Source organism: Corvus moneduloides, chromosome 5 (assembly GCF_009650955.1).
Source record: "Corvus moneduloides isolate bCorMon1 chromosome 5, bCorMon1.pri, whole genome shotgun sequence".
NCBI classification, from domain to species: domain Eukaryota; kingdom Metazoa; phylum Chordata; class Aves; order Passeriformes; family Corvidae; genus Corvus; species Corvus moneduloides.
Genome location: NC_045480.1, coordinates 67,534,769 through 67,546,907, shown reverse-complemented (window position 1 = coordinate 67,546,907; position 12,139 = coordinate 67,534,769). Strand labels below are relative to the sequence as shown.

The following is a 12,139-nucleotide window of genomic DNA, read 5'->3' as shown; positions in this document are numbered from 1 at the left end:
GCCGGGCCGGCCGAGGCAGCGTTCCCTCCGCAGGCGGCGGCGGCGGCCCCGGCGGGTCGCGGTCGCTGTCCCTGTGCCTCGCTCCGTGTGCCGCCCCCCGCGGCAGCGAGCGGCCGCAGGGCAGCAGGGAGCCGGCGGCGTTCGGCCCGGCCGGGGGGCGCTGACAGCGGCTCCGGGGCGGGGCGGCGAGGAGAGGAGGCGGGTTCCCCTTCCCCCGCCGCGGGCTCCTCGCCTCGGCCGCCCCGGCTGCGGCCCCTCCGGCGGGCGCACGGCCGGGCATGTCCGCGGCGCAGGTGTCGGAGCGGCGGGGCTGGGGGGCGGCCCAGGAGCCCCGGCAGCCCGAGTCCGGCTCGCCCCGCGGGGAGGAGGTGGCGGAGGAGGGCGGCCGGAGCAGGGAAGCCCCGGCGCCCAAGGAGAACGCGTGGACGCGGCGCAGAGCCCGGCGGGACAGCCCTTCCCCGCCCGCGGGGCCGGACGGGCGGCTCGGACCGCAGGAACCAGGTGCGGGGCCGGGAGCGTGTGCACGGTGCCTCGATGGCATCGCGGTGGTTTTGGTTTTGGTTTTGGTTGGGGTTTTTTTTGTGTTTTGTTGGGGTTTTTTTAGGAACGAAAAGCGCGTGTTTGTCGGCGGCCGCGGAGCCGGGCCCGTGCGCAGCGCGGCGGGAGCCGGGCCGGGCGCGCTGGGTTTGACATACATGGGCACAGGAGGGAGCGCTCGGGGCGGGGGACACGGCCGGGGACAGGAGCGCCGGGCTGGCTGCAGGTCCCGGGGCTTGCGAGTGGCCACCCCGGCCCGGCGGTGACCTCCGGCCGGCCCCTGGCGCTCGCAGAGAGGGCTGCTCACCCACTCGTCTCGTTTAGCCTCCTTCAGAAATGCCGCTTTGCCGCAGCTCTTTTTGGGCTAATTATGTAGCAAGGCCCTCGGAACGATCCGTTACCTGGGTTCGGTCTCTAGAATGGGGTTGCGGAGGCTTTAAGCACTTACGAGAGCAGACAGTTTGCTCCCTGCTGGGATTCCGTGTGTTTACATCGGAGGAGATGGGAGCGAGAGTAGCCACGGAATAATTTCCTGGCCTTAAATCACTACATGTAAGATAAAGCTGCTTTATGGCACCATACTGACTGAACAGGCATATGGCTTTACAAAGCTGGTCGTCAAAGACCTGACTTGAAATTGCCAGCCTTTATGCTTAGGCTAGCAAAGTGTTCCTAGAAGTTTGCAGCTTCTTGGAGTATTGTTCTTGGCTGCAAGTAAACTGCTGACCTCAAAATAAATACTTCAACCAGTGCTTCCCGAGAATTTCAATCTCAGCACTTGCTCCCGAGGGCACCTGACAAACCTTTTTTGTGATCTCACGGTCACTTTTATCCTTGAATTAAACATGTACTTCCTTGACAAAGAGAAATATATAATTTACAGTTTCAAGTATCCAGGTCATACAAACAGAGACCACATTCTAGACCACAAAATCTCTACTTGGCTGAACAGCAGAACTTCTGGCAACGTATATACCCATCTTTATTATCTAGACTGTTTTGTTTAGGTGTACTGACGCGCTCCTAAGTACGTATTTATGCCGAGCTTCCACAGTCCGGCTGGCTGGGCAGTAGCTTGCGGTCTGCTTCATGCATGAAAGGGGACTTGTCACTCGTTTGCCTTGCTGTGGCATAATAACAACAGTGCTGCATCAGAAGCAGTGGGAAAACTGCTTTTGTCACGTTAGCACCTTGTGCTTCACCTCTGTAAGGTTTGCTTTTCCAGCAAAGATAAAGCTCACAAATAGTTGTCGAAAGAAGGAGGAGGCAGAAGGCAGTGCATTCGTACACTGTGCACGTTGTCTGCTTCATTTCATGATTTTGGAGAGCTTTTTATTGTTTTTCTTCTGCAAGAAGTTGTGCTTACCATTTATGGAATTAATAATTAAACTGAGGAGTTGTACTAGAACATAATTTTCAGTGGCCAGGTGTGTAACTGAGCAAATAAGGGAGTCAGTGTTGCTGGCAGTGGCACTGGTGAGGAACACACACCAGGGCGTGTGTTTTGGTTTGGCCACCACCAAAAGCACCGTGAGGAAGCCACCGTTCTTTCCCTTGTAAAAGACAAAGTAGCTGATCCTTCCTGGCTGTTTGGAGGAAGGAATTGCCATGTGCCTCCACCCGCAACAAGGGATGCATTTTGAAGAAACTAATTGCATGTTGGCAAAGCAAAATCTGTCACACTAGGCCCTTATGAATGTTGTAGTATGGAAATTAGTCATGTGAAATAATAAGTGGATGAGCAGAAATACTACCGGGATGGAATGTAGAACTATCCGTAAAGAGGATAATAAAATGTAAAAGGATCTCACATCAAAGCAGTGACTGGATCCTGTTAGACTTGTTGATCCTGGCTTAATTTGTTAAAAGTTTCCTGAGACATGCACCTATGGTATGTTCAGTGATAGTTACAGACTTGAGAAAATTGGCTCCAGCCTCTCATCTTTGGACTTTCAATTTATCATGGGATAGGTTTGTGACAGAAGCAAACCTGGCTCTTGTTACTGAAGCTGTTAAGGTCACCAAGTACTACCAGGAAAATGTAAAATTTTGGCAGAAGAATTCAGTCAAAGAGTTGTTACTACAACTTACTGTATTTTTGTCTCAGATACCTTAGTAGGTTTTAGTCATTACAGTAAACCAAACACCCAGTGCAAACATATCTGAACTGTTCATGGTGTGTTTGTTACCACAGTTCAGTGTTTCTGGCCAAGCCTTTCATTTAACTTTGCTTTTAAGCAGAATAACTCCAGCATTACACAGCTACTTTTACATCCTCATCTGCTTTTAACTTGTGGGGAACGACTCGTATCAGTATAAAATTGCTGGTGAAATTAATAGGCTTCAATCTAATTCAGGAAGAATTGTTTCCCTGAGAGAGTGGTTAAGCCTTGAAACACACTGCCCAGGGAGGTGTGGAGTGTCAGTCCCTGGAGGGGTTCAAGAAATCACTCTGCCACGGTTTAGTTGACAAGGTGGTGTTTGGCCAAAGGTTGGACTCGATGGTCTTGGAGGTCTTTTCCAACCTTATTGATTCCGTAATTCTAATCCTGGTGATCGTGGTCAGAGGGAGTGAGCTTTAACAGAGGCTGCCAAGTGATGAAAGGTGCTTCTGTGATGTGCCTCCCTCCCCTCATAGTGCCCAGCCAATGTATTGCAGTAAGTCCTCACTTCTTTAGGTTGAAACTGTGAGTTACCCATCCTCCACATAAATAATTCACCCAGGATCGAATGGTTGAAATAATTTTATTTCAAAAGTTCTCCCACCACTTCGTTTGATGAAACCTTCAGCACTGCCCTTTTTGTGAGGTTGCAGAAAGGGCATCTGAATGACAAGTTCTCAAGTCTTCATGTGATTTGTATGAGCTGATGGGGGTCTCTAATGATTTATCAGATGGTTATTCAAAAACTGTTCATGAAATTCACAAAAATATTCAATGAAGCAAAATACTTGTGCTGCTGAAGTGGTTGAAGTAGGTTTGCCTACTAGTGTGTGCTTGAATGATGTACTTAATTAAAATAAGTGCACACTTAATTCTTTTATTTTGTGCTCAGTTTGTCTTTCTCCATTGTGTTTATTTCTGAACATCAAAGAATGCATTTTATCTGTTTGATATTTTGGTAGCAGAACCATTTTGCTCTAGTGCTACTGTATAAATCAGTTTGCTTTAGTCTGAGAGCAAAACAGGTTGTAAAGGTAAAATTTGGTGAAGATGTACTGTGTTGCTAGGAATAGCAAACCTTAGATGAGTAAATTGATAAATGATCTGATTATCTGATTTTTTGGGTGTTATTTAAGGCAGGTGTTCTTATTAGTTCTTATGAATTCATAGAATGCTTTAATAGCAGCTTCTAAAAATTATTCAAAGCAGTATCAGAAGTTAGAGCATTGACAATTTCCCCAGCCCTAAAGGGATTAAAAACATTTTCCTTGCAAAGCTGCTGCCTGTATTTTAGTTGTACATAACAGCATGTGTAATTTTGCATGGTGGGTTTTTGTCTGGGGTTTTTATTCCTGAACTGGAGACCTGTTCTGAGACTGAAACCCACCTCTCTGTGCTGTGGCATGTGCTCCATTAAACTGTGAAAATTTTGGTAGCAATTGAGTCACAGGTTTCAGTTTTCTATGAAGAAGATAAGTTAAAAACGAGCTGAGAAATGAAATATAAGGAAAATAAATAGCATAATGGTGAATCAATCATGTGTTTGGATTCCTCTCCCCTCTCCCCACCCCCCCCATCCCCTATTGCTGGTTGTATTGAAAAATTGACTGGTTTTGAACATAAGTAGGTGGAAAGGTGCAGGTGTTGTAACTTGCTGCCTTGGTTAATTGTTCAAATAGTGTGGAGAAGGTCAATCTAATGTAGTTTTTGCTATAAAATGCTAGAACTTTGTAGGGCAGGATGTTAGGATCACAGTTAGGATTTTTTTTTATTGTTTTGCAGAATCTCAGCTCTAAATCCATGCTCTGGATTTAAATTAATTATATTCTCCAGGAGATTATTTTGTTACATTTGCAATACTTCATCTTTTAAAACAATAGATTAAGCACAGCTTACCTTGTTTAAAATGGAATGTACTGTCAAGTTTCAAACTGAGCATTGAAACAAAAATATTGTACAAGTTCAATGAACAGGCTCCAATTAAGTTTTGTAGAGCTGTCTTGCTGGGTGATTTTATCTGCTCCCTGAAGCACTTCTGGTATTTATGTGATGCCCTTCCTTCACAAAAGGGAACACACGTGCAAGTAAGTCCAAGTAAAAATAAAACCTGAATATTGTCTAGAAAGCCTTACAGCATAAACAGTGTTTGTATCGAAACTAGAATGTCTTCCACCTATATTAATAGACTTTGCTTTCAGAAGAAATTGCCAATATCATGCCTCCCTTTCTAGCAAAAAAAAAAAAAAAATTACTTGCTGACTATTCATTTGCAGAGCTTCAAACCATCCTTTTTGAGGTCCTGTTACTTCTGATCCTACTATCTTGTGATCCTATTGTGATTGTGCTCAGGGGTACTTCGGTGACACATCTTGCATACAAACGTTGCTCCTCAGCCATCCAGTCTGCTTTTCCTTCTCTGTTGCTGTTGTCCCAGAGGATTGCTGCAGTTTTGGTGGTTCCAAAAATTCACCTTTCATTTCTCAGCCCTGTCATTCCGTTTATCTTGACACTCTGCACATGGCATGCTTGTACGGCCTTGTCTTTCTGCAGAAAATACCTCCTGTTAGGATGTGGTCTGTTAGGAAACTTGGAAGAACCGTAATAAAAATGGCTTTGGAGGCTGATTTCTGTTTTCGTGTGAAGGGCATCTCTGCTGGATGGAGTTCAGTGATTGAAAGATGATCATTGGCAATTAAACTGCCTCATCCTTGACTTTATTTATTTCTCCCATGCCCTCAAAACTCTAAAACCTAGCGAGTAAAATCATTGAAGATCAATGAATTCTTTTATCAACACAGCATGCCACTACTGAACAGGTTCCCTCGTAGCCTATCACAGAATAAACCATTTTAATGCAGTTGGGTTGGAATTAACAAGTGAAAAAGTTTTTTTGGAAAGGCTTGTTGAGTTCTGCTGAGACAATGTACTAAAGATGCCATTTCAGGGTCGTGTTTTGGGATATTAAAACCAAACCCCTGAGTGATGTTAAGCAGAGGGCTTTTATCTGAACACACTGAACACTGGCTCTAGGCTTGTTTGTGACAGCAGAACAGGTGTGACCTGGGTAAAACCTTTCAGTGATCTGATGTTATGTTCATTTACTCTCCCACCCTCCCTGTAGTTTTTCCTTCCCCTTTATCTTCCCTTTCATGCTTCACGCTGAAGTCCAGCTCCCACGTGATAAGCCCCAGAAAGCCGGCCAGGAAAGACCTGTTAAATTTGGTTTTGAGCATGCCTCTTTTGGGAGGACAAGGAACTTTGTGGAGGTGTTGTCAGGTAGGGAAGTACAGGGTGAGATGAGCTCTTTGAGTTCTGAAAGGGCATCATCCACCAGGCGGTGTGTTGCCTAATATTTTCTTTTTGTTTAGCTTGCAAATGCATCTTCCAAGTCTTGCATTACTCCATTCAGATAAGAGAGATTCCTTAAAACGAGTTGGGTCTCATTCTGCTCGATTCAGATAGCTTCCCTGCCGCCTGGAATAATATCCCATGACTAAGGTAGTGCAGCAGCACTGAATTTTACACTTCTGAGTGCCTCGCTACGCCCTGCTGACACACGGAGTAGAAGTTCTGGCAGAACAGTCCTTCAGCAGCAATTTAAGTAAAAGTGCTGTGAGGTGGAAAAAGGGCTTCAGTCAGGTAATTGGACAGAGACATGTGTTTACAGCCACGCTGTGGCCACTCAGTTTACCTGCACGGGTAATTGGCAGGTCTCTTGGAGAAAATTACAAATTTGTTTGCTGCTCCACCCCTGCAGTCGTTTGTCTTGTTTTGTAAAAGGGCAATTAGTTTACTACTGAGTGGCAAGTGAAAATTAGGGTTACACGGTCACTGTGCGTTTCTAAAAGCTCTCAGTCTGAAGTTAATTGAGGTGTGTGTTTTGTCTTTGTTTTAAAAAGGAGATCTGTAAGGAGAGGCAAAAGCGTTCTGGTAAATGGTGATCAGGATTCACTGGATTCGTGTCTGGTGAGATGTCCAAGTTGTATATAGCATATACATGGAATTCATAATTTGTATGGCTATAAATTATATTAGAATTTAGAGTAGAATGTGGAGTAAGCATTAGTTTGTGCTTCTAACATTTGCTGTGTATTCCAGGAAGCGGACAGAGAGGCTTTCCAGAGTCACTGGGGCACCAGGGTGGGGTTCCCAGTGTGGAGCGGTGATAAGGGAGATTAGTCACTGGATGTGAGAGAGATAAGGGCTGAGGAGGTGATGTTATCCCCATATAAAATAATCCACTTGTGATTTCAGACACGTTCAGTGTTTCAAGCTTGTCTTGCAATAAAATACTGAATAAGAAGTTCAAGGAATGGTTGTGACTCCCATCTGAATGGGAAAACATGCACTGGGAGAACCAGGGCTTAACAAAAGAAGTTAAGAGATGGTTTCCTCTTAATTCTCAGTGCTAATCTCCAAGAAAAATTGCCAGATGCTGGTGGGTTTTGTTCCCCTGAATTGCCAATGCAAAAAGTAGAAGGCAATTGAGAAGGGTAGGGGAAAATTGCACAGAATAAGAAAATCAGATTCATGTAGCAAAAGGTAATTGCTTATTTGTTATGACATAGAAAATTTAAATAGACTTTTGGTTTTCATTGTAGGTTATTGAGCCTAGATTGTTAGGCGCACTAACAGTGCTTATAAAAGAGTTATTTCCAAGTATTACAATAATTCCTGGTAGAAGCATAATGAAGTCTTGATCAGGAGAGCAGGTGGGGTCATTAGTATAAAGTTTAGGCCTTAACTTAGGCTGGTTCTGAAAATGTATGGGTGTCAGCTTCATGTTTAGCATAAACATATCCACTGAGGAATTTAGGCATTAAAATTTATCAGTCTTAATATAGTTTTACAGTCACTTTCTCTTTTTGTATTTTCCTTATTTTTTTTCTCTTTGTTTGTTCTTGTTTGTTTTGGCTTGATTTTGAGCTACATGGCTAAACTCTATCTGGCATTTGAGTAATTACTTGTAAAAGGAAATTACTAGGAAATTTGGAATATATAATTGTTTCTATGGTTTTTTTCCTTGTTAGCGTAATTACCGATTTCATAAATTCTGCCTTATAAATGTAGCTTTTAATAGGAGAACTTATTAAATGTGTATCAGGGGTTTTCTTTGCCACTTGTTAGGTTAAAATACCAGCATTTTGACATAGTCTTGACCTTCTTAGCTGAAAAAATGCTTAAATACAGTGTTAGGCAGTATCTTGTACACCTGGTTTGCGAGAGTATTTGCACTTATGATGAATGTGAGTTTTTCAGTGTCATACACTATTAGTGACTTCATTCACTAAAAAAAAAGTTCATTGACTTTGATATCAAGCCCTCAAAAACACTTGGGTGTAGTATGATAGAGCATGGTAGAGTTGTTAAGACACACCTGCCTTACTCATTTAAAGTGCAGCCTAATTCTTCACCTGAAAATGTTTTTCTTCCTTTTCAGAACTACAAAATTCCACTAAAGGGATAAAAGCGGGAAAATCCAGGACAAGAAAAAGCAGCAAGGTTTGTATTTGTGCCTGTAAATACTCAATATGATAAATAGCTGCTACTGCTCTAATAAAAAGGTAGAAGGTATTTTGATGTTCCAGCTGGATGGAAGTGTTATGTTATGTCTTGATAATAGATAATTTTGAACACAGAGACAAATAAGGAAGGGACATTTGAAATTAGGAGGGTTGCTAAATTGGTGTATCCATGAGGGATAAAGAAAGGCATTTTGGTTTAAAAAAATCAGTGGGATGACATAAAACTGTGAAGAGGCTGCAAAGAGCACAACTTGAGCACAAGTGATTGTGCTCAAGATTGGTTTTGGAAATCCTTTTTGCATCTTATGTGGTGTGTATCCTTTATGTGCATAAAATTACCATTATGACAACAGGAGACACTGAGTCCTTTTATTGAAACATAAAGTTTCTAAAATTTTTACAGCCACCCCTTTTTAGGTTGGTTAGTACCTGTCAAGGTATTCCAAAAACTAAAGGCCTTTAGCAATAAATACCTTTAAGTCACATATGTGTAAGACGGCATTTAATCTGACAATTGTTTTATGCGAGCTCAAAAGTCATAAGACCTCTTTCAAAAGTTGTGTGCTTGTTTTCTGTTGTATATCTTGGCTTTTTAAGAATTGCTTCTTCTAACAGCTGTGCTCTAGGGAGTAGTCTTGCTATCTGAGCCATGACTGACATCTTCCCTGTGTCAGAAAGGGCTAAATCAAGGAAGGAATATCAACTGTTTGTCACCTTTGCAGGCCGATGATTTGGGTGATATCGCAAGCTGGCCGACACCAAGTGAAATAGCAAACAATGAAGTGAGTGTCCTTTGTTATCCTCAGTATTTTTTTTTTTTTTCAAACCATATTGGCTTATCTGTTTAACACTGTTCCCCCCCAGAATGTGCTTTGGGTGTTGGAGGGTTTCAGTGGAAGTTTTGTCAGTAATTCAGGTTACTGGTGTGTGCTGAACTGTTTGCACTGGTACTGGAATTTGTTAGTGGTCTGCCACGGACATGTACATAAAAATGTGCCTTATTTTTTAACTCCACTGTTTAAAAAGTTTCATTTACCTTTTCTGCTGTTTCCATCTATTTGTGCACAGATGAGGAGGCCTTTGGAGCTGTGAATGCGCTGCCCTCTCTTGTGGCTCAGAGCGCTTTGTGCCTGTTGTCTGAACACAATTTAGTTATTCTTAGTTATCTTATTCTTCTGATATATTTTCCCCCTCCTGGGTTTTAAGTTAACATCTGTTCTGTCAAGTTATCTTCCTTTCTCTTTATCTCAAGTGATAAGTGCATAATGTATTTTAGACCTCTCTGATGCTATTTAAAACAAGAAGAGAGCACAGATTATTTGAAATGGTGAGGTGCCATTTCACTCTGCTCTAGCTCTGCAGCAGGATCCCTGTGGTGCTTTTACTGTGTTCTTGGTGAGGGAAACCAGAACATTTGGGTTCAACAACATGCATTTTATAACTGAAAGTGTCCAAATTCATGTAGTGTCTGTAAAACAAAATGACATTCCATTTGTACTTAAACTTAGCTTATTTGTCTAAGGGAAGGCTTTGTGTTCAAATTAATTACAGCACAGTACTGCAGTATCTGCTGTATGTACTCCAGCAGGTTCAAAGCTGTCTCCACAATATAGGAAAATTCTTTCTCTTTAGCAGAAATGTCTGCAAGACTTCCTGTTTTGCAGGTAAATATTATCTGGCCATAGAATGATTTGGGTTGGAAGGGACCTTTAAAGGTCTTCTAGTCCAGCCTCCCCAGCCCATGTGGAAGGGACATCTTCCGCTTGATCAAGAGGCTCAGAGCTTTGTCCTACATGACCTTGAATGTTTCCTAGGATGGGACATCTGAACACCTCCCTGGGCAACCTGTCCCACTGTTTCACCACTCTCATCATGACAAATTTCTTCCTATAACTTGCCTGAAACTCTTTCAGTTTAAAACCATTCCCCCTTGTCCTGTTGCTACAGGCCATGCTATAAAGTCTGTCCCCATTTCATAATCCCCCTTTAAGTGCTGAAAGACCATCATAAGGTCTCCCTGAAGCCTTCTTTTCTCCAGGCTGAACAATCCCAGCTCCCAGCTTGTGTTCATTGGAGAGGTGCTTCAGCGCTCTCATCATCCTTGGCCTCCCCTGGACTCTCTCCACCAGGTCCATATTTTTATGTTGGGGACCCCAGAGCTGGAGGCAGCACTGTAGGTGGGATCTCACCAGAGTGGGGCAGAGGGGCAGAATGCCCTCCCTCCCAGTATTCTGTAAGACCAGCTTTTTAAAGATAATCAGTCTGAACAGTAGATACTAGTGAGAATATTTCTTTCTTTCCTATAAAATAAATTTTCATATCTGAGGGATTGATTAATGATTTTTGTGCACGCTGTCATTTTACATCTTCTGTTAAAAACCAAAAACTTTCTTTTCTTAATCTAAAAATTCATTTTATATTCTTGCCAAGTTAGCAGAAAATAAAGCTATTTAAAAAGATGCTTTATAAAACAAGACAGTTCTTAAAGTTCACCCTGCTGAAGAGGCTGAGAACAGGTAATAAAAAAGGAATTTTAATAGGTAAAGGAAATGTGCACCTCCTGCTAGCAGCAGCTGTACTGCCAGAAATAATTACCTGTGTCTCTTACAGTGTAAGACTGTAAGTCACAGTAAGAAGCCAACAAATAGAAGAGAAAAGGAGGAGAAATCTGATCAGAAAAGCAGTAATGGAATCAAGGACAATCCGGAGGCAAAGCCAGATGGTCCGGCAGAGAACACGAGTGAAGATGAAGCTCAAACTAATAACCAAAGGAAAAAAGGTGAGCTAAGGCACTGTGTATGATGCAGTAAGTCACTGTTGATACAGCTGCATCGATTCCAGCTGAGTGACTCAAGAAAGCTTCTCATGATTTGCATTTGCTGGGTGAATGCAGAATATGTTGCTGTCTCTGTGTGGAAGCCTCAGCCAGGCTGCCTCTCTCAGGGTTCAGAGCGTTCTGCTTAGTCAGGTAGGAATTCTGGGGGAAAAGCAGCTCGTGCCCTGTTGATGGTCCTTGGAGCTCTGACAATTTCTGGAAGATTTTGTCATGGCTGTACAAGCCAGTACTGTCTCTGATATATTTATTTCCCTCGATAGGTAGCACTGTGTTAATTTAACTTAATATATATATGTGTGCGTGTTAGTGCATATACACTAGCACATCAGTTTTCATGTTCTGCTGTTAGCTTACACATTGAAGTGATCATTTGAAAACTAAGCCGGGTTATTTGCTTCCTTTCGATCCAATCTCTTACAAAAAATGGGAAGCAAACCTGATTTGCATTTGGTCAGGAGATTGGAATAGGCTGGAGAAACAGCAGAAAGAGTTTCAAGATCTTGCTGCCATCAGCTGCTTTTTTGTCTTGCTGCCCTGCTGGTGTTTTTCCAGATCCTAAAGACCTTTGCTGTTTAGATTTATTAATCTTTATATATATATATATTAAAAAAAACCCAAAACCTATATTGCTTTTAATTTTTTCAGTCTAAGTGGAAATCTAAAGCAAAGCATTCCACAGGTAAAACGAGTTTTTCTTTCCCCCCACCCAGTGCAGATAGCACATTTTGTGTACTTGCTTATATTTCTTAGCCACAAAAGAATGGACCCCACAATACCAATCAATACTATAGTTAAATGAATTGTTAGTGGATACTTTAGGCCATAAAAATAAAACAAAATACTACAAATGAAACAAAATGAAGCTTTGCTAGTAATTTTTGATGCATGTGAATGAGCTTTGAATATCTTGAGGTGAAAATACAGTATCACAACTAAATTCTCAGGAAAATTTGTATGATCTGTGATTGAAATCTTTATTGTGATGGTTAATTTTATATGGGTTTTTTTTACCTCAATGTTTCATATACAAGTTGTGGAATTACATGGCAATGAATTTACTGTCTATATTTAACACTGAC

The 12,139-nt window shown here is 42.3% G+C and overlaps 1 protein-coding gene across 2 annotated transcripts in view; it reads left to right on the top strand.

The window, feature by feature from the left end:
- Nucleotides 1-250: 250 nt before the first annotated feature.
- Nucleotides 251-12,139, top strand: part of LARP1B (La ribonucleoprotein 1B) — a 29,009-nt gene continuing 17,120 nt past the window's right edge. The window contains exons 1-4 of one of the 2 annotated variants that reach the window (XM_032110520.1): nt 251-501; nt 8,140-8,201; nt 8,947-9,006; nt 10,835-11,003. In XM_032110520.1, coding sequence (XP_031966411.1) covers nt 279-501; nt 8,140-8,201; nt 8,947-9,006; nt 10,835-11,003 — 514 coding nt within the window. In that variant the 5' untranslated portion in view covers nt 251-278. The remainder of the gene's footprint in view (nt 502-8,139; nt 8,202-8,946; nt 9,007-10,834; nt 11,004-12,139) is intronic. The other variant, XM_032110519.1, reaches the window with a different exon arrangement.